Here is a 23,151-nt window from a genome sequence, read left to right as displayed (position 1 = left end):
CACTGTCTCATATATTCAAGGAGTGCCTGTTATATGGCACCTAAGCCTTTGCTCTGTGATGATAATAAATTTGCTTTCCCCTTGATCTCGTTGCATAAAGGTAGAGTCACAAAGAGATGTCATAACTCAGAATATAATTGAAAACAGTGTTACTGGTAGAAATCATATGCAGCCTTAGACTACTTGGTCATTTTTTTTTTCTGGCTGGAATGTTTGTGTAATGATCCAAGGTAGAGTTTTACCTTTGGACCAGACTTAATCTCCTTCTATTTTGAATCATTCAGAAATATAGTGTCTGGTTTTGCTTGTATTTAAAAAACAACAACAACAAAAAACTGCTAGATAAATATCCTTATCCTATGTCCTACATGTAAATAAGTAATCACATAGGATAGCATTTTGCTTCATTTCTGTGTGTCTAATCTAATCTGTGGGTTTTGGTGGATTTTGTTTTTAAATAGTCTTTGTACCTCTAAATGTTTTGGGCTGTGCTTGCCAGGGGCAAAGCTCTAATGTGAGCATGAACTTGATTCTTTGTGGAAAATAAAAAGCCTGAAAAATATTGAAGTGAACCCAAAAGTGCTAAACTGGCTCTTGCCCAACATAACATTACTCATATATTGGAGCCAGAAAAGACAGTTCAAAGGGTTGGAAAAAGAAACAAGGGGGATGCTGAGTAAACAGGGCAAACTGGTGATCGTAAAATGACTTCTCCCAAGTTAGCAGCCAGCAAAGACCAGGAAGCTATGGAAGAACCAGAAGGATGCTATAGTAAGGGTTGCTAGGCTACTCCAAGGTAAGCTCCTGCAGAGTGCTACTCAGCTATGCTGAGCATTTTTACTGCCCAGCTGCTAAGTTATGTGTGTGTAGTATTGTTTGCCTGGCTACCATCCGGAAAGGGAAGTTTGAACTGCTAAGAAATGTTGTCCCTTTGTCAGATGAAACTTGGTCACATGCCAGTTATTACCTTTTGCAAGACTGACTGTTTTTGGTTTCGGTCACATTGACTGACAAGGAATGTCAGGAATTCTGCTGAACATGTTTGAAATGGAACAGCAAACAATAGGTCTTTGATTCAAGTATAAAAGTATAAAAACTTGCATGAATTTAACTTGTTCTGGTGGTTCTCATTGGTGAGCTCTTGGTTTGTCTGTACCACTTTGGCCTTCATTTCTTTTGCTCTGTTAAGAAGCTTATTGAAAATGGAATGTGGGCTATTTTCCTTTTATCTGGATTTGATGCAATTTTTGAAATATTTGTAAGAGTTCATTTCTACCAGTAAGAATTGTCTTTCAATTGCAAGTGCAAGGTCATCAGTTTTTCTTCTGTAAGGGAGGGTAAGTCTTTGTCTGCTTTTTTTGTTAATATGATGCCTGTACTGTGTTTTGCTCTACACAGAGGTAGAAAACACAAATTTATGCTTCTTACATGTAATTTAATTTTTGGTCTTTGTCCAAGGAGATCATTTTAACAGAAAGTTAAAACTAACAGTTGCTCTCACAAACAGTGACAGAGGAATTGAAATATGTAATAAAAATTATGGTGTGTTAAAATAATTTCTTTCCATCTGTTGTCTCCCTCCCTGTGAGCTCTAACACAATTATCCAGTTTTCTTCTTGTAACTCTGTTTCCTGAAGAGGTGCTACAACTCTGCCAATAATGTTGTCTCATGAACAAGTCAGGCACTGTAGGATGCAACAGCAAAAAAAAAGGATAACTTACTCTTTAACATTCATGAAAGTGTAGTGTGTATAACATAAAAGGGACTGGATCCAAGTTCAGTGGCCTGTTGCCAGTTGGGAGCTCCCAAGGCAAACTAATTCCCTGGCATATAGTTTCCCAGCTTTGTCCTGATTTGTGGCCCAGGGATTTAATGAAAACAAACTAACTTTTTTGATATAAATTCCCTATATCAAGTTGACTTCTGTGAATTAATGGAGGTGCTCTTTAAATCTGTTAAAGATATTCACATACCATGCCAAGAATTCCAAAGTTCAGAATCTTGTTGCAAAGTTCACCTATGTGTTGTGTGAATGACTGACATGTGTTTGATTGTCATCTGCTAATTTTACCCAGTGGTGTCCATTTCTTGTAGTGAGAAACTTTGAACAATTATTACCTCTAGTTTTCTTCACTAACGAGGCATTGTTATATAGATTTTTGTTTGCAAACGTTTCTTTTCCAAGGGGAAGGCTTCTTGTCTATTAACCATTCCTTGTAGTAGTGGATGTGTTGCTTTGAGTTCGCTTGTGTCCTTCCCCACTCCTCTTTCAGTTGTTACACACTTTTGGAGATGAGTAGGGGCCAGGATTGAGTGCACTATTAAGAATGGATTTTCTGCAGTGACATAGTGTGTATCCTGCTTTGTTTTATCAGTCTTTTATAAGAATTCTTAACGTTTGTTTCTTATTTATTACTGCTGTTGACTTTATTATTCCAGAATCTTGATGCATAGTGGATAATTTTCTGACAACCCATCATCATTGGGGATATTAGGATTCTGGGCTTTCTTAAATGATCTGATTTACTTTCCATCGCCAGTGTATTTCTTGTGCTAATTTAATCTGTGCTCCTACAGTTGCATAAAGAGCTCATGACACTGTAGGTATTTCTTGGTTTTATAGCTTGGAATATCTTAAAATTATAAAAATACATTTTAATGCCTATAAAAATTGCAATAATATTTTCACACACTAAAAGTATGCAGTTATCTGTGCAATACAAGTTGTATGTAAAATTAGTAACGGGAATGTATTTTTTTATTATTGCCATTGCATTTATTTACAAACTCAATCTTTTGCAGTTTTGTTGCTAGAGAAGATGGAAAATGATGACATTTGTAATAAAACTCTGAAGATTACAGACTTTGGTTTGGCTAGAGAGTGGCACAGAACAACCAAAATGAGTGCAGCAGGAACTTATGCATGGATGGCTCCGGAAGTTATCAAATCCTCCATGTTTTCTAAAGGAAGTGATATTTGGAGGTAAGAAGTAAGTCAGTCTGCTGAAAACCATATTAAGTGGAGCTGTTTTGACACACTATCTTCTGTGTTTTGATAGGTTATTGCCTCAACATATGGCCCGTTGAGCTCTTCTAAGAAACAAACACATTTTTAAGTATCTGCTTCAGTTGTTATACCTTTTATTATCCATTACTTACAAACTGGGGGAGGAAGAGGGAAAATAAAAGAATTTTTTTTAAAACAAGCTCTCATTAAGAGAAGTCTTTAAAATATTTGTTGGTTAATATACCCAAATGTTTCTCTGGAGTCTTAATATAATTAACTGTATGCTCTTGGTACATTCATGTGTGATTGATCTCATTTTGGTAGGTTTATTTTACATTAGATGTCTGAAAACTCTCAGTCTGCTTAAAAATGGGACCAATGAATTATTGCCTTATATGCCTGATAAATAATAATAAGGTGAAAAACAGAACTTTGCCAGGTGTTAGCTTGAATTAGTGCTGTTTTTAGGAATCTGGAATGCAATTGTGTGTAAAACTTATACTAGGTTGAAGCTTCTACGTTGATGGAGATTTTGCTTCCAGTAGCTGGAGTAAGGAGAGTGTATTCAGCACAAAATTGTTTTAACTTGCTCTCTAATTTTAAAGGTGGGAAATGCCCATTGTTAAATTTGTGAATTTCTCATTTAAGATGTTATTGTGGATAATATAAATAATATGGCTCTCACTAGTGGTGCTATTTTTGAGTGGTGTAGTGTAGGATACATGTACTGCAGAAAGGTAATTTAAACTTTAGTGTCAATTTAGTTCTATTTTCTGAGTGCAGAAAGGCAGTGATTGCACAACAGGCTCTTAACAGCTGCTGTGCCCCACCTCAAAAAGTCTGCATTTCCTTTTTTTTTGACATGTTTTCTTTGAAGGGTCCAAGATAGCTATTTGGGGAAGGAGGGGAGGACATTAATCTGTTTTCTTCTGCTGCTTTATGCATGTTCTGTATTGTATAATTCTTAAATAGTCCTATTTTGCTTAAATGCCTGATATTCTGCAGCATGGAGTAATACTTCTGGTATTCTTGTGATGATTCTGTATCTTGTCTCTGGAACCAATTTTATTTGCATTAGTCTCAGCTGATGCCCAGTTGGGAAGCATCTTTGGCCTCATTCTTTTTATTTCCATTCTTTCTTACTTTTTTCTTAATTTTTTTTCTTTTGCGGGATGGAGGTTGGGTGTAGGCGTTTCCCTAATCAGCTGTATTCCATGCTTAATTACAGGTCCTGTCCAGTCTTGTTGCTGTGATTTTAGGTATCTGAGGGGGTATGCTTTGGTGCAGTTATTTTATATTCTGCTGCAACATTAGTTTACATTTTTGGAACCTACAGTATTTCTCTTCTTCGCCTTCTCTTCTGCACGCCTCTCTTGTAAAAATGTAAGTATTTAGTTCAATGATGAAGTCTAACAGGAGAGGTTTTTAAGTAGAAAGTCTGTGTTTTGCAGTATAGTTTAGACCTTCTTAGCTTCTAAACATTTTCTGCTCACTGCACCTTGATCTATTCTGTTGCTTATCTTTACTCTTTCTTTAAAAGAAAAGCAAATAAAGAATATCCTGCTTACAAGAGTGGTTTTGGTTTTTAGAAGCGTTCAGGTTTCCAATTTAAGTGTATGGGTCTCTCTAAGACAAGAACACAGTATGTTTCAGCAAGTTCGTAAACCTCAGTTACACATACTGATTGCTGAGGCTCTGAATGTAATCTGCAGACCTCCTAATAGGGAAAAAAAAAAAGCAATCCAGGCTGCTCAAGTTGAGGCAGCTCACACTTCCAGCTAGTCCTCCAGAATCTGCCAGTGCTCAGAAACGTGGGAGTATTTTCATGCAGAGCCTTCCAAGGCTGCAGGTTCTCAGGTGCCATCCTAGATAGAAGAACTAGTGCTTTCCAGGCCCTGCATGTATTCTTTTGCTTTCCAAACCAGAGTTTTAACTCCTGTATTATTTTACTCTGGCACACGCTTCCAAATTCCCAGACAAGAGTTCTACACCTCCAAGCCTACCCTTCTGTCAATCATCACACATTTCTGAGTGGTATGTCAGTCTTGGTTTTGTGTGGAGCCTGAAAGTGCAAATATGCCCACAGATTTCCAAGTGCTGATGGTGTGCTTCTGCAGTGGTCTTTAGAGTAACGCGTGTCCTGGTTGTACAAGCCCTTGGCAAAGGCAGGAAGCATCTTCTGTACAGCAGAATTAGCAGTTGCTTTTGCCTGGAAAATTTATATAAATTTGAAGTGATTCATGTAGCAGTGCTTAGTAACCTCTGCTGTAGAAGATGGAATGTAGAGTAAAATAAACTTCAAGAACCTTACCTCCAGATTTTCAGCTCCTAAAATACATAAAATCAGAAAGTTTTCACTGGAGTGAGATACAGTGAGGCTTAAATCACATTTGATTGAAGGAAAATAATTTTAATAATGAAAATACATAACATAGTTTTGGAAGGGTATTCATTTTTGTGGTTAAAAATATGTATTTCAACAACATGCTTGTGGCTTTGGCCTTTTGCTGACAATGGAAAGGGACATGGCTTTTGCTCTTTTAAAAAAAGCTATTTCGTAGAATCTCAGGCTCCATTGTATGTGAGTTGGTGAAATTTAATGCACGGAGTAGTATAGTGTAGTTGAGAGAGTTAACAAGTAGTTGTTTTCCTAGGGAATGGCAGATAGTACCTCCCAGAAACTCCAGCGTATCAAGACCATAATGTCTTTAGGCTTCCTCCTTGCAGTTTTTCCCCCATAGTGCTGGCTCGTGGTGCTTGACATTAAGACTGCTTTCATTAAAAGGCTGTTACTGTGTCAGTCTGTTTAAAATTTTACAACCACCTTCTTGGCACTGTTGAGAACTCTTTAAGATTAAAGGCTTGAATTGTAAATAAAACTCAAGCTTAATAGTGTGACACAACTTTTTTATAAAAGGTGATTTCTTTTTAGGTAAATTCAATGTTTTGCTTCAGAGCTCATGCTAAAATACGTAGGGAATAGTCTGAACAACGGATTTACTTGAATTTAGAATAGTCTATACTTGCTGAAAGACTTTTTTTTTTTTCTATGCTTTCTCCAAGGACACGGATGAGCTGTAGTTCAGGAGAGTTCCTTCATCAGGCATAAAATGTGTATGTACCACAGGAAGTGTTGTATTCATTATGGTCAGAATACCACTGTTTTAAAACAAATTGGAGTTCATTATTTTAACCTTCTTTGAAAATACAAGGAAATGCAGAAATTAGACCAGAAAAATCAGGAGGATATGATTAAGAATCCCAAGACTTTTAAAATTCCTTTTTCTTTTGGCTGCAGGTCTAGACTGTTTTCTTCAGCTTTTGATGAAGTTTACAGTTAGCACTGTAAATTCATTATTTTTAAGAGATGCAAAATTCTCAGACTAACAGACCATAGATAACAAGGTACTACAGATATTTGTGCTGATATTGTGTGGTTTGCTGTTTTATTATTTATTTAAGTGATGTTGTAAGGTGTTGTATAATACTGACTGACTTCTCATTAAGCAGACAGTGGTAGAAAACCTTAACTGGTGTGTGTTCTCCCTGTCACATCTGCTCCACTTGAGGGTGTAATTTCTAGTCCTAAGGGGTGTATCGCCCTCATTTCCCCAGTGCAGAATGATTTTCTTCTCGTGTTGCAGAGTTCAGTCTAGTCCTGCAGAACTTGCAGGTGGTTTCTTTGCACACTTGGAGAGAAGGGACAAGAGCAATAGCTCATATTCTGTTTTTCCCTTTGCCTGCTCGCTTTACCTTTCAAAAGCAGCAATATGTTGTTCTTTGTGTCTACAGGTAGTGGTTCCCTGGCAGGAAGGGAAGTGGAGAGGGTGTGGGGGATGAAGGGAAGAACAAAAAACCAAATCCAGTCATAAAGTCCACTTTAGGCTAACATTCTGAAAGGAGTAATTCCCACTTCCACAAAAATGACAGTGAAAGCTGTCCATTTCAGTGGTAGTAGAATAGGAGCTCTAGAGCCACAGCAGCCAGTGTGCTGTCCTGGCCCTTTGTAGGGGCTTGAGTATTTTGAACAAGCCAAGCATTGGGCTTACAGACCCAAAGAAGGTAAAAGCAACACCTGGCTCTTCTTTGAGTGGAGAACATTGCAGAAGTTCTTATGGTTCCTGTTACTGTAATAGGAATTCCTGTGATTCTTTATTTCTGTACCCAACACGAGAAGGGATCTCTTCATGCCACCACCTTTCGCTGGAAACAATGTTTTGTTTTGATTTTCTGGCTGGGATTTTTTCTAGAATGGAGAAATTAGTTGTGTGTACATGAAATAATTTCTCAATCTTGTTGCATCTTCAATGGGAAGTGACAAGTTAACTGGCCTTTATGAGATTAGAAATGCAAACTTCCAGGTAAATATAGGAGTTTTCTGTACTGTTACTGTTATTAAGAAAAGAAAAAAAAAGAAAAAGTATGTCCCTTTAGTAGATTGATGTGAAATATTTGGAAAGGGGAATGGCCTGAATACTCTTCTGAGGATTTCTTTTTATTGCTTGTTTGTTTTTTGGCTTCCTGCAGGAAGAAGGTTTCTTGTTTTCCTGTCGTTCCTGTCAGACTTCCTATTTTAAGTCAGATTAATGTGAAACTAGCATTTCTATAGAAGTGGCTTCAGGCTTATATTTTGAATAAGAGTGTGAGCCAGTCTTCAAGTCACACCCAATTTGCTTAATCACTTTAAGTGTAAATGTGCATGATTACAAAAGTAGAGCTGGCTTAAAGGCATTCACCTTTGACTGGGAAATCCTTATGAATTTTGAGTATGTGGTTGGACAGATACTTGTTTGTGTTTTCTTGTGTTTTTGTTGTTTCTTTCTCAGAAAATAACTGTTTAAAAAAATTACCTTTTGTAGTTACGGAGTATTGCTGTGGGAACTGCTTACAGGAGAAGTTCCTTACCGTGGCATCGATGGCCTCGCTGTGGCTTATGGAGTAGCTGTCAATAAGCTTACTTTGCCCATTCCATCCACCTGCCCTGAACCATTTGCAAAATTAATGAAAGGTATCCATATTGTTTCTTCCTATGTATTTAAATAGTTATGTTTTAGGGGTATGAAATAATCATGGGGTTGCCAAGTAAGTACCTCATTTGATAGTGTGCTGTGCACCAAGGATGTTGTTTTTCTTTACACAGCAATCTGGTGTTACAGTCAGGTGTGTTTCTGAGGGAGCCATACAGTGTTACGGTGTTGCATTTAAGTTTTTCAGTAGCAACAGTACAGTTTGTGCTCTGATTTCACAGACTTTGTTCTACTCTGAAATTGCATTAATTTTTGTAAATTACAATACACGAATACAGGATAAGATTAAAATCCCAAAGGGAAGAATTGCAATTGGCTTTTTTTTTTTTCACTGTTTCTTCCTGAGTGTCAAAAATGTTTTGGAAATATTTTAGAGAGAAATAAACATTGCTTGCTAATGGCTATTTCCTTGCATTTTATGAATTTTTCTACTGTTTTATTTATTCCTTCTGTACAATATTGATAGTTTTGCTATTTCAGATGCTAAAAATAAACAAAAAAATTTACTATTAATACAAAAACAATCTTCTGAGTACAAGCAGGTAGATGTCACCTCTGTAAGTTGAGACAGGACTGGGGATGTCTTACAGGTAAAGAGAACACATTATAACTTGAAAGGAAGTAGCAAGTAATTTGAAATTCACATTCTTCAAAAAGTTGTATGTGCTATTACAAACTGATGGGATTTTGATAAATTCTAGAATGCTGGGAGCAGGACCCTCATATCCGACCATCGTTTGCCTTAATTCTTGAACAGCTTACTGCCATTGAAGGGGCAGTTATGACTGAAATGCCTCAAGAATCTTTCCACTCCATGCAAGATGACTGGAAATTGGAAATTCAGCAGATATTTAATGAATTGAGGACCAAGGAAAAAGTAAGTTGATTTTTCCAATTGTATAGCAGTGAAGGAGAGGTATGTGTGTATGTATGTTTATGTGATACAGCAGTTTTGAACTTCCAAGTTGTTGTTTACCCATGTACTTACACAAATATGCAGGCAGTTGAAAAAGAAAGATATCCATACCTGTGTCCCCAAAGAAAACAGCTTGTAGATCTGTAAATGTGGCATTCTATGCTCTTTTTGAAAATGTCTTATTTTTTTTCTTGCATGTTTGCATGTATCAGTTAAATTTAATTTATCCCTTAAGCTAATCTTTATGATCGCAAATTTTCACCTGCTGTTGAACATTCTCCTCAACTGTGAGTATGAAAATCCTTTCATCCTGTTATGTGACTCTATCCCATGGCTTCTTTTCCAAAAACGGAATTGTGCTTTTATCTCTCTTCTTGCTGAACAGGTTGATCATATGAATGCCTTTCAGTGTTGCAGTTTGAGATGTATTCTTGCCAGCTACTAAGGTCAAAAATCATACACATGAATCAGCAGATCTAGTTTCTTTTGTTTATTGCTCAGATTTCTGTCACTAATCTTTCCATACTTTCGCATCGCAATATGCTTGTAGTAAATGAGTATTCACTGTCAATTCTCTTTGTTTACTCTTGTACTCACTTCAACTTGGTTTTAACAGCCCTGACTTTTATGTTTTCCTTTAGACAGCTTGATAAAGATAAAAGTTGCAGTAGGCCAGATGTGCTCAAGTCCCTGTTAGAAATGCTTCTGGAAGAAACAGATTCCTTCTTTGCAGGTGTTTCTTGCAGTATAAATATTGCCCAGTATATATTTGCTGTTATTTTTCATTAAGTGATTGTAGACAAGGAAGACAATAAATTGAGGTGCAATGACTTGTAAAGAAACTTTATAGAAGATGTAGTCGCCAAGTTTGACAAATGCAAGAGCTAAACTCTTGTCTTTCAAGCCACTGTTTGTAGCCTTTGTCCTTCACTTGCTCTCATCAAATGTCACAAATGGCAGTGTGTGGACTTTTAGCTCATGTTGGGTGTGACATTATATATGTCCTGTAGTATCAACATAGTGGTATTTAGAATTTACTGATCACCTATGAGATTGCGGTATCATTACATACTTGCTATCTACTGTTTCTTCTACCCTCTGCATTTCCCTCTTCATTTTGGTTCACAGAAGTGGATAAGTATGTGGTGTGGTCTGCTCTGTCTGCAGTAGGCATACAAAGTGCTAGAGCTGAGCTGTGTGCCTCAGGAGCTGTCAGGTCTCATCCTTTGCACTTGAGTTACAGTCCTTCTACAGAGAGTAGAGGCTTCCTTTTTTTACTTGCTGTGGGGTCACCAGCTACTGTGTTCGCTTGCCTCAACCTGCCATAGAATATAAGTCTGTTTTTGGCCCCTCCAGCAACTACTCAACCAACCATTTTCCTCTTTTTATTCTGGGAGCAATTGTAACAGCCCTTCCTGTTCAGGTTTTTTGTTTATTTTTGTTTTTCTGGAGGCATAATTTTAGTATGAGATTCTCTATCCAAGAAAAATCTGACTAAATCAAGTCTAGGATTAAATAAGCAGGTTAAAAGGTTTATGAGAAGAGTGGTATTTTTGGTGAGAAAGTAAGTTAAGGTCATTTAGGGAGGGGAAAATATAAAATGAAATTTACTTTTTATATGCCAAAGTAAGTGCTTCTCCAGAGCACTTGGTATTGAGGTATACTTCTTTAAGATTGTAAACTTTGACTTAGGCAAGTTTTTCATATATGCAAGGGGTTTTAATTTGGCACATTACCAGCTACTAGAGAGTAGAAAGTAATGTCTATAAAGTATTTATATAATAATAATAATGATAATGATAATAATACAAAAATCTTCTTCATGGAGTCTCATTCCTCCTGTAAAAGAGGAACTTCTGTAGCTGAAGGAATTTCCTCAAGGGTTTACTGCAAATGAGTGATGGTGACACCTACTCGAAGAGAAGATCACAATCTTATTTTGACAAATGTTCTTGAGCAACTGTAATAATAGAATTCTTTCCAAGCTTCCTTACAATGGGTGTTTTAATTGTAGAGTGGTGTGGAAACATTGCCTAACTAATTGCAGTAACTCTGGTTTTAATTAGTTTATTTGGAAAAGAGTAAATACTTAATCTCTCATTGAGGAGAAACTTTTACTTCCTCTAGACTGTCTACCATTTCAGTAGAGGCCTTTAGTTTTTGTCTGGTTGCTGAGCTTTATGGAACTTGGATTTGAGGGCTGTAGAAGGCGGAAAATCAACAGTGTTTCCTAATGTACCTTTTTTACTGTACTAATGCAGTAATAAAGATCTTTTCTATTTAAAATGTAAAGTATCTTTTTTTGTAAATCTGAATTCATGTAGTTTCTACTTCCAACCCTTGTTGTAGGTTGCCCTATTTTGAATGGACAGAGGAGGAAAGTGAGGAATTTCAGGAGTCTCTATATTAAGTTATTGGATGTCTTTATGAAAAAACAAAAACAGAGCAAACAGAAGAACACAACCCAAAGCATTACTTGCTGGGTGAGGACAGGTTCCTTTGAATTTCTAAGAGGCAGAATTGCCTTTAGCAGGATACTGTATGTTAAGTGGGTCAATTAAAAAAAAAAAATTGGTTTCCAATATTGTGTTGAAACAAGCTCACTCAAAATTAGTACACCATATGAAATTTGGCAGTCATATCACTTAAATTTTAAAGCCAGGATAAGCAGTGTATATGTGCTATGGCTGTAAAAAACTCAGAGAATATCTTTGTGAAGAATAGACACTTGTCACTGAACCAGTTTGAGTCAGTGCCAACCTGTCTTTTGGCATCTATAGTCTTTTTGTCAAGAGCCTTTGAATAGAATATCCCCTCATTGAAAATACTGGAGTAATACAGTTCAGGGAGTAACTTTTTGCTTTAATGATATGAAGTAAGGAATTCTTCTGGCATACAACATTGCTGGATACCAATGAGCAGAATTAGGCAGTCAGTTCTGAAATAGAAACAAAATAAAGAGAAACAAAACCAGGCAACATCACAATTATAAAATTGTATAATGTAAAAATTAATTAATTTTAAATAGAAATAAAATTCTAGATAACCTGAACTTTTAGCATAGCATTATTTCAAATGATGGTTTTCCGAGTTAAATTTACACAATCATATGAAAGAAAAAATGTCGTGAGAAACATATATAGTATGAGTCACATCTAGTTCTCCTTTTCCTGTACTTTCACTACAATGTTATTAGCAATATAGACTGTAAGTGTTCTGTCTAAATCTGTTTCCTGTGTAACATGCCCCATACTATGAAGGAAGGCCTAAAATTAGGGAGGTCTTAAATTCCAAATGTATTTTAACAGATTTTGGAAACTGAAGATTAAGATAATTTCAAGATGCTAGGTTTACAGCTGTTTAGCCTTGGGTAAAAAAAAAAATACCTAAAAACTGAAAAATTAACTAGCTTTCTTATCACAGCTTTTCCTTTTTCAAAATTAAAAAGAATAGAAGAAGAGCAACTCTTCTGAGAGTGGTGGCTGGGGAGTTTGTGTGCTGTAATTCAGTGGTTAGTAGTTGTTTGATGTTACAGATACCTGCTAGATTTAATTAAGAAACAGCTGTCTTATGACTTAGTTTATCCTATTGCACTAATCCCCATTCAGTGTAATACTGATTGCTTTTCTAGATAGAAAAGTGCCACTTAATACATGACTGAAAAACAGGAAAGGTTAGAGAATTTAAGATAAAGGCAATAATTTATGTATTCATCAAGTCATTGGCTTTATATTAAAATGTAAGAGCTGTCCAACAGCAGCCCTCATGCTGTGCAAGAGTTTCTCGTCATGTGAAATACTTGAAGCACATTTTCTGCTGGGCTGTTAGTTGATAATCTCTGATTGCATGTGTTGTCCCCACTGCTTACCTGGTTTAAGTGGAGTGACTCAAGTTAAATGGTTTAAAGGAGAACTGTGTAATGCTTGATTCTGAATGCAGAATCTTGGTTTATTCAGAGTGGACCTCTGGCAGAAGATCGGGCATGTTGCATGTATATAGTGCATCATAAAAATAAGTCAGGAAATAGAACATACAGTGCGCTTCAGATGTCCTTTAGTGTACTGCCTTCACATTATTAGTTTTACTTTTGTGAATCTTGTCTTCAGGAGCTTCGATCGCGAGAAGAGGAGCTGACAAGAGCAGCTCTTCAGCAGAAATCTCAAGAAGAATTACTGAAGCGCCGTGAGCAGCAGTTAGCGGAACGCGAGATCGATGTACTGGAGCGTGAGCTGAATATCATGATATTCCAGTTAAACCAAGAGAAACCCAATGTAAAGAAGAGGAAGGGGAAGTTTAAAAGAAGCCGGCTGAAACTCAAAGATGGACACAGAATTAGTTTGCCTTCAGGTTTGCAGTTTTTTAAAAGTTCACTGTATATGTAATGATTAAATACGATGGCTTCTTCAGTTCCATGGTTCACGTTTTCAGTGTTAGCTACTACTTTATTTTGTTGCCAGGTTCTTCTACTGTAATGCACAGAAAGGTTTGGTAAGAATTGTATAGCTCCCTCCCCGCAAGGAAAAGCTTTCACATACCATATTCTCATGAAGTGTAGTCCTCATTTAATCTGGAAGAATGATTCAGCTAGAGGTCCACCCCATTTGGGGGAAAAGGTCACTAGCATGAGAGCCACATGATTTACTTCTGGTTCGAAGTTCAGATTTTTGTTATCATTGTTTCTGTACAGACAGAAGAGTACTTTTTAATACCTCCCAGAACTTTCTAACATCAAATATTAGCGCTGTTTGCCCTAAAATTGCAAATACTGAGCAAAAAAACAGTGCTTCAAGAGGGCTGGGGATTTGCAGGTGCAGTAGGTCCAAACTGCACACTTACTGCAGTTGCAAATACATCACAGCAGTTACAATCTTCAGTGCCTCATTTCTTGCTAGAAAACATATTAATAGCAGCAGCAAATGATTTCAGAATACAAATGTGGTATAATTTGAATGTTAGATCATTTCATTCCACCTATGAATGCACTAAAATGCCCCCTTTGCAAAGGAGGTGTGTTTCTAGACAGTGAGGGTCTTTCCGTTCTCAGAGGCTGGTTTAGAGGGCCTTTTTAATGTTGCCACCAGATAGCACTACACAAACTGATGGTTTTATAAATGGTTGGAAAGCCTTCATTATTATTTTAGATTCTCTGCCAGCATCCTGGGATTGGTGGGCTTCCTTTCTGTGGCTTCTAGGTCAAGTCTGTCAGTTTATTGCAAATGCATTAAGAATTTGATGCTGTGTTAACACAAGTCTGACCAAATTGTAGCTGTCTGGTGGCTAGAAAGACACAAAAGGGGCTGTAGTATTTAGAGTACTATTTCAGCACTAGTGAAATATTTTTCCTTAATTTAAAAATAGCAATTAAGATAAAATCCACCCTACACCATCACAGACAAACATGTTGAATTTATGGGTTTTAGTTACACTTATGCTGGATTGCAGCCTTCAATTGAGTATTTGGTCCTTTGTTTCCAGTTCTGTTTATATTTAACTTGAAACAATGTTAAAATAAGTATTTTCATTCAGAATAGCAGTTAGCTCCTTGCTATCAAGAACATCCAGATGAACTTGTCCTTGAGACAGTTCTATTCTAAGAACAGTATGCAATATAATTGCACTGATAATGGGAATTAGAGTGGTATATTAAGGTTAATTTCACAAATTTTTTCCTCCTCAGTATCTGTTGTTTTTGCTATAAATATTTGTAATTCTGTAGTTTACTGTCATGATTTTCTGACTTGAATAAATGTGACTTTGTTTTTAATGCTTTTTTAAATGGTGCATATGAATTACGAGTTAAAAAAAATAAGGCAAATGTCATTGCCATGAGTATTGATTCGTTTGAGATGAAATATTGAGGGACATTTTTTGCCCCTCCTGTGATAACCAAAAAGATTGAATAATAGATTGTGGTGTGGGTGTGTCTTAAATCAGGTCCACTTAGACCTACTTGCTGTTGCTCATGTTCTTGCAACTATCTCATGAAGGTGTGAAGTCCTGCCTGTTTGACTCAAAATCTGAATTGTTAGAGTTTTTCTATGTTTTTAATATGTATATCTCTTACCTGCATAAATAAATTATGTATAATGAAGACTAATTCATTATATAACTTTAAGAAGTATAGCAGCATGTTCCTCTGAGAAGTTTTTTATTCAGATCATTAAAACTTATTTGTTTTGCTCTCTTACAGATTTCCAGCACAAAATAACAGTGCAGGCATCCCCCAATCTGGATAAGAGAAGGAGTTTAAACAGTAACAGCTCTAGTCCATCAAGTAGCCCCACAATAATTCCTCGTCTTCGAGCCATACAATGTAAGTCTCCACTCATTTGATCAATAGAGAGTTTTCCATACGCACACTGAAATGTTGGTAGTAGTGTCAGATTCCAGCCAGATTTCTGTATGATTTCCACATCCCTTGACTGGTTGTAATGGTTGGAACTTCTTTGAAATGAGGGATAATCTTGCTAAAATGCTAAATATTTCAGTAACTCAAAATGATTGTGAATACTTTAAATTGTATCTTTACTTAATTACTCTGGGAACCAGTTTGTAAACTGACTGGGTGAATGATTCAATGATGAATCAAAATTTATAACAAAAGGCAAAGCATCACATTTGGAATCCAAGTAAGATGGAAAACAATTTTTTATTGGGTATTGGAGTTGATAAAGGAAAAGAAAACTTAAGAGAGTAAAGGAGTCATGTAAGATGGAAAGATCAAAGAATAAGCCAATAACCCAACTTTCTTACATCAATAGAGAATCAAGCTTTAAGCAGGTATAAATTCAGAAGTCTTGCCTTAGGTTTTTTTAATATAGGAAAAAGAGACCAAAAAAAAGCCTGTGGGTACATTTGTAGATCTACATTATTATATATACTAATAAAAGAAGAGAAGGTATGCGCAATCCCCCATAGTGGAGGTACCAGGAATACAATAACATTATTACAGAGAATCATGCATTTATATTTGGGAGTGACATATGCACAGATGAAACAGTTCCTACAGGATTCACTGCTTGCATTTGTACTGTCTGATCTATTGTGCAAAGTAAATTGTCTAATTATCCATGTTCAGAGAGGAATGCCTTAAGCTTCTCTGTTTATGAAATCAGTGGAACCTGTCCAGCTGATTACTTATGGATGTTGACTATCTTCTCTTGCAAGCACAGTCACCTCTGAGGAAGATTACTTCAGAATGTGGCTTTGTCAGCTATAAATGAGGAGAAGGGGAAATCAGAATGCATGAGAATTTTTTCCATACTTTCCTGTAGCTAGTCTGTAAAAATGGAATGATTTTTGACCAGCCTGACACCTTGTTTAAAGTTTAGATAGAAATCAGATCTCTTGTGTCCTTTGTAACACCTCTGCCTTATTAAATCCTTTTCATTGTTAATGTCTAAGGGGAGGCAGTGATATCTTCTCTGGCACTTCAGTATTTCTTTGAGCTGCAGTGGATACAGTTTGCAATGTTGTGGGTAACAGAGAGAGGTGGAAAAACCTTGTCTTGCTTTTAATAGTGAGAATTTGAGAAGGACAGAAAATCAACTGGAGTCTTTTTCAGGTGTTAGCTGACAAAGTATCTGTGTTGTGAATAGTTTCCTGTCCTCAGAATGTGGTGGGATTTTCTGGTTGGTTGGTTTGTTTGCTTAGCTTTTTGCAAAAAGGTAAAGAAAGGCTTTTCTTAGTAAAATGTAATAATTACGTATAAACTGTCTCATTTTATCTTTGATTTTTCTTGCTCTGCGAGGAAGTGCTTGGAAATGAAGCAAATGTCAGGTATTGGCATAGTTCTGAAAACTTGAGTTTTCTGTGTTTGTATATTTAATTGCATAGCCTTGTGTAAGCTGTTGCAGTGCCACTCCTTGCATGTGTGTGCTAAGTGCCACTGAAGATTTTTTTTCTTTTTTTATTTGAGCAGGCATTTGTATTCATAGAGCTTGAACATGCAGGACAACACAAAGGCTCTCGTTTAAAAGAAGTATATGTCTGCTTCTGAGTTTGGATCCTTAGGTTTTTACCTAAAAGCTTATCAGATATCTCAGGAGTATCTAGCTGAATCAGTTTAGCTTCCACACCCATCTGCACCTGTGCAAAATAAATTCCCTTTCCCACAATAATGTTTTATCTTGATTTAACTTCAAAGTGTCTTTGTTTCAAGATGACTTGCTCAAATACAGGTGATTTGAACAGGCACACATAACAACTGGTTGCTTGACTGCTTCACTCTGTCTTGAGCAAGTCTAGCTTTCAAATCTAAATGTTGAATTAAAAGAAAAACCTAGTTAATTTCTTATTAAAACAAATTTCTGCTGATTTTGAAAGGAGTCTTGGAGAGAGAAGGAAAACCACTAAGGCTCGTAGTCAATAGGAATGTGGTTGGAAATGACAGTGTAAAGTAGGCAAGTGTAGTGCCATGCTACAGGGTGAGTTTTGCTGGTGAGGTGTATGGTGAGGAAGGAGGAGAATCTGTACAGTGTAGGAACAGCAGAACCGTGGACATGTAAATGCCCCCTCATTTATCATGCTGTTATAACTGGCTACATTGTTCTTCTCCTTTGTCTCTCCATCATATCTGTAAGCATGCCATCATGATACCAAGTTAATGCTTCACTTAGTTGGTGGCATGTGAAAATCTACCCTCCCAGACTGGGTCCTAGAAAGGGGATCCTTTAAACCTTACCATGAAAACCCATCATTAGAAGATGCTTAATGCCTTTACAGATCTGGGCTTTATGACCCAAAGATAAAAATATGAGGGAAACAGTTCTGTTTCTGAAATCAGTTTGACTAAGATCTCTACTACGTTCTCTTAATTTTTCCTCAGTGATTCCAAAAACAGATACACACACAGCTAATGGCCGAAGAAACAGTGTGTATGTGTACCAGCAAGATGTAGATATCACAAGTGAATATGAACTTCCCTGTGGGGTTATGAAAAAAGGCAAGATTTTATTATGTTTCCAAGGTGCTGGTTCTGTTTAATTTATCAGCTAAGACAGTGACAGACTAAGCATTTAATGGAGGCTAGACACTTTAAAGTATAATTTGTTTTGGTGTAGTGAGAAAGAAAATGTTAAACATGGTGACAACTGGAATATTCTGTTTCTTTTGATACTGGTTCTCCACAGAATATATTTTATTCACTGAACTTAAGTGCTCAGTCTAATTCACTTGTCTGAATTACCTGAATATAACGTTCTCAGTTAAAGGAAGCATGGAAAATGTGGTTGCTTTGCTGCTTTATCTTTAATCTGGGTCTCTTGTCAGCTCATAAATTACTTTTCTTTCTTGCTCATCTTTTTGGATCAATGAAGTTTGTGTGGTGCTTTTTGTAAAAGAAAAAAATCTCATTTTTTTTTCTCTACTCCTGTGTGTTACTGTGTCAAAATGGTTTTGCAGTGCAGAAGATATTCTGTTCTGTTTTGGGTTTAGAAATAGTATTTATGTATGTGGGTTTTGTGTTTTTAAATCCAACCGCCAGTAACTTCAGATGAGAGCAACAGAACTTGGGGAAGGAGCACAACATATCACCAAGAAGAGTTTGAAGATGTGAAGAGAAGTTTTAAAAAGAAAGGTTGTACATGGGGACCAAGTTCAGTTCAAACAAAGGATCGTGCAGATTGTAAGGACAAGTATGTCTACTACATTTTGGATTTTTGATAATACTAAAGCATTTTTGGTAGTGACAGGTAGTGAGTGAAAAAAGTTCTGCTGTCTCTAGTTACAGCAAGAACTCCTACCTTTTAATGAATTTAGAATTACATTACTGATAAGTAGCTCCTCCACTTAGTCTTGAGGATAAAACACCTACTTATGTTAAAGTTTTATTGATTCTTATCTACAACCTAGTACCCTTTATCTCTGTTTTTTTGAGATTTGGAACATACTGGGATGCTGAGCTACCAGTGCATACCAGACATTCATGACCTGTCTTTCTTATCCTTCCTCACTTTATTTTGAGGAATTGCAAGCATGGCCCCTTACTGGGTACTTCCACTATAATTAAGTAAGACTGACTGATTTGGCATATGTGAGGCACAGCTCACACCAGCAAAATCCTTTATACTTACAAACAGAGAGTGAAAGGATGATGAAAATCAGCTGGACAGCTTTACTTACAGATTATGTTGTCCAATGTCTTAAATCTAGAGACAGTAAGAAATCTTTTCTTTATTTCTCTGTTATATACAATTATTTATAGTGCCTTTCTTTATTTTTCTTGGTAGGGATATTCACTCAGTTACCAATGTTAGGAGCTGGTTCCAGACGATCAGTTAGAACTGGCTTTATGTTATTTTTGTTTGTTTAAAAGTAACTATGTTAAATAGACTTCCAATATTCACATTATTTATTTGAGACAATTCAACTATTGTCCAGGTTTTCACAAACCTGTGTTGTTCAAAGGTAGTGAAGGCCCATTTTTCATTTGCTTTCTTTTTAGGCATGAATTTTTTATCATAAAAAGAATACCTGACATTAAGGCATGTTTACATTTATAATTATGTGATTCAATACTACTTCATCTTCTTTTTACCTTTGGAAAGATTTTCAAGTTATGTACTGCAGGTTTATTGCTTGAAAAAAAAGTAATTTTCTCACAAAATTTATGTGAGCATGGTATCTTAATCTCAAAATAACTATTGTTATTGCAGAGTAAGACCCCTTTCAGACGGCAGCAGCCCTTGGTCAACCGTTTTAATGAAGAATCAGAAGGGTGTTCCCTTAGCTTCACTGTTTGTGGACCAAGGTAAGAGCTATTTTTGAAAAAGTGAAAGTAGCCATATAATAGTATTAAGATTACCGCCGATGTTATAAATTGTATTGCTTGAATTCTTTAAAGGATTACACAGATTATTATAGGAAAAATCGTGCTGCCAACCATTTTCCTCTGAAAAAAACCCCTGTATTTAAATCATTAGCAACTAAGAAATACAGTCTATGAACAAAACCATATAGACATTCTTCCATGTTTTTGTGTTGCAGGCTACTCTGTATATGAGGTCTGCAATCACCACTTTTTTGTTCCTTTTAGAAACAACCTAAATCAGTAATTGTCTTGACATGTAAATGATCATTGATGACATCGTTCTGCGATCAGCATAGTTGTTGCAAAGATGCAGTTTTTCTAAAAACTTGTAAGCCCTGATATATTTCCAGATATTAGTTTCCTGTTTTTTGGAGTAAGACCTATGATCTAGATTTTCAAGGCAGAGATGTAGATTTCAAATCTTAATATTTTAGACAACATGTTATTGTTTACAAGTAAAATCATAGTGAACAACATACTTGGTCCCTTTAGGAACAGGAACATAGCTGCATGTTGCTTTTTATGACCATTGCATAATGGGCCATGACAATAAAATATTCATAATAATTTTAAAGTTTGCACACCCTTTTTTCTATAGTGTGGATTTTCTTATCTGAGAAAATTGAGCTACCAGTGTCAGGAAAAAAGTCTGCTATAACTTGATGTTTGTACCAGCAGCTAGGTCTGGAAGAAGAAACAGTAAGTTGCTTGGACACTGCTGGAAAAAGGCATTTTAATCTTCATTTGTAATAGTAGGGGTATAGATCAAGGCTTCACAAATAGTAGTTTTATAGAGTTATTAGCTTACTACTATAACCCTGCACACAAGGTTAACATACTTGAATTTTAAATACTTCTGTGTTTATTCTCTAGTATTCCGTAGTTTATAGTAGAATAACACATGCAAGTCAAATAATACCTTCTCTTTATTTGTCATTGGGTGTGAGATTTCAAATTTACTTTTTACTCCAGACCATGTTGACCTAATTAATTAAAAAATTTTCTAATAACTGGCTGGATTTGCTACTCAGCTGAATTGAAAGTATTGTAAAGAATATATTCCAGATCCTATCTGCCAGTTTGTGTATAGTAAATTACTTCTCTGTAATCCATTTCTGTGTTATTTAAAAAGCATTATCGAAGTGTTGCAAACACCAAGTGGTTTCTGAAACTCAAAATGTGAGTTTGAGCTGACAGCACCTAATTGGGTTGTATAGTATTCTTCAAGGTTAATACTTGCGCATTTGAAAGGAAGTAATGATGTACACATGCAGACATGCAATAGCCAAACATTTGAATTGCAATCTTAAAGAATACTGTGATGTTTTACAGGTGCCTGTACTGATAAGAAGCTTATCCCTGAAGGTTTGGACAGTAAAAGACCAAAGCCCATTAAGTTGCCCAATCAGGCCTATATTAATCTACCTCTTTGGAAAGATGATCAGGGAGAGAACACAGTAGAACATGAGAGCTTTGAAGAAGGAACCTCTGCTAGCTCTACAAACAGTACTCCTCAAGTGACACCTACTAACAGTCTGAGCAGGACGCTGCACAAAAAGAAGACTGATTCAGTGCTGTATGGGTGTGCTGTCCTCCTTGCATCCGTTGCCCTGGGCTTAGATATCAGAGAGCTGAACAAATCACAGGGTCCAGATGAACTCTTGCCTAAAGAGGAGAGGAAGAAGCGTGATGGAATATTTCAGCGTGCTTCAAAATTCCGCAGGAGTGCCAGCCCTACACGACTGCAGTCCAAGAAAGAGGAAGCAAGTATTCCATCCCTAAATCCAGCAACAGATACTGTGAATCTTCTCTCTATGCCCTCCATTTCCACAAAATGCCTACTTCAACCTGATGGTGAAGATGCTTTTGTAAGCACTGTGCTTGGTGATTGTGGTCGATGTAGTTCCACTGACAACTTTTCGTCTCAGATTTCTGAAAGTAAGAGAGAGCAAAGGATACAGCTGGCTCCTGACACAGCTGAGACACAATTGAAAAATCAGACTTTCAGTCTTGGCCTGAAAGAAGAGTCTCAAAATGTGCCAAAAGATTCCTCCACAAAGTTAAGTATGTTGGGTCACAGGCGAACCTTATCGGATGGGAACCATTTTCAGACCACAGGTAGGCGATTAAGAACTTCCATGAATCCTTAAGCTACTGATAAAAATTTAAGTGCAAAATAATGTCCTTAAATCTGGTTTACATTTAAATGGATAAGCTCATGATAAATGAGTTTTTGAAAAGAAGTTCTAAATTTCGATACTGATATTCTGAGGTGGCTTAAATGTTACGTTTTTCATTATACTCTATGGATGTGTAATTCCTCACAGTAACTGGAGAATTTAATGGTACTTTATTTCAGTATAAACATTCGTCCAGTTATAGGAGGTTTAGTGCTTCTTCTGTACATCTCTTGTAGCAGTAAATAGTAAATTGAGATTGCCAGTTGCAGTGAGTCTAGATGCAAACACACTACTTGAGCACCATTGGTCTTGTCTTAGGAGATTCCCCACAATGTACAATCCTCTTCTGGCTTTTTGGTGGAATTTTTTTCTGGTGGAAGAAAAGTCACTAGTGTTTATGGCAACCCAGTTTTACAAATGGCAAAGAATTCAAGAAGTCACATTATTTAAATTCACTTTTTTTTTTGTTCGGGCTTTCTTTCCCCTAGCTAATGGAGTTGCTTCAACCAATGATGTCTCCAGACTCCCAGTCCTGTCAGTTCCTGGAACTCTGCCCTCCCCATCTTTTCAACAAAGAAGCAATCACAGTGGTGTTTCAAATGAAAAGCAAAGCGCTCTCCATACTATCTCAAGGCCTCGACCTTCTTCTCTAAGAAGTAAAATCGATGCATGGCAGATTATTCCACGTATGATTAAGCCAAACTCTAAAGACTCCGAATGTTTAGAGGGCAATGTAGACCCAGGTGTTAACTTCTTGCCAGATACTGAGGAAAGAACTAACTGCCACATGCCCTCGTTACTCGATATTGATGTGGAAGGTCAAAACAGAGACTGTACTGTGCCTTTATGCAGAATGAAGAGCAAAACTTGTCGGCCATCTATATATGAACTGGAGAGAGAGTTTCTGTCATGAGTGCCTTTCATTTTAAAAATGTTTTCTTCATAAAGGGGAGGAAATATTAAATTCCTGTCCATCTAACACTTTGTGCTGCTGTTTTCTGATGTACTGTGACAAATAGTACCAAAATTATTAAAATGGGCAGCTAATTAAGTGTAGTAGGTGCCTTTTTTCAAACGTTCCTTGGAATCCCAGCTAGTAACTCTAAATGCACAGTTCTGCAAAATCGTATTCTAGGTGAGCTTTGTAAGTATATTTTGAATGATTAAAATAAAATGCCAACCTCTCCTCTGCCGTGTCACAGAAGTTTTT

At 36.5% G+C, this 23,151-nt stretch overlaps 1 protein-coding gene across 1 annotated transcript in view; it reads left to right on the top strand.

Annotated features, from left to right (window-relative positions):
• Positions 1-22,854, top strand: part of MAP3K21 (mitogen-activated protein kinase kinase kinase 21) — a 38,190-nt gene extending 15,336 nt beyond the window's left edge. The window contains exons 2-11 of the mRNA XM_062489042.1: positions 2,804-2,984; positions 7,868-8,016; positions 8,737-8,912; positions 13,058-13,298; positions 15,142-15,264; positions 17,779-17,895; positions 18,436-18,586; positions 19,607-19,701; positions 21,094-21,879; positions 22,430-22,854. Coding sequence (XP_062345026.1) covers positions 2,804-2,984; positions 7,868-8,016; positions 8,737-8,912; positions 13,058-13,298; positions 15,142-15,264; positions 17,779-17,895; positions 18,436-18,586; positions 19,607-19,701; positions 21,094-21,879; positions 22,430-22,854 — 2,444 coding nt within the window. The remainder of the gene's footprint in view (positions 1-2,803; positions 2,985-7,867; positions 8,017-8,736; positions 8,913-13,057; positions 13,299-15,141; positions 15,265-17,778; positions 17,896-18,435; positions 18,587-19,606; positions 19,702-21,093; positions 21,880-22,429) is intronic.
• The last annotated feature ends 297 nt before the right edge of the window (positions 22,855-23,151 follow it).

The sequence above is a fragment of the Cinclus cinclus genome, chromosome 3 (assembly GCF_963662255.1).
Source record: "Cinclus cinclus chromosome 3, bCinCin1.1, whole genome shotgun sequence".
Classification (NCBI taxonomy): Eukaryota; Metazoa; Chordata; class Aves; order Passeriformes; family Cinclidae; genus Cinclus; species Cinclus cinclus.
Note: the sequence above shows the minus strand (reverse complement) of the source record. Positions and strands in the feature narration are given on the sequence as shown.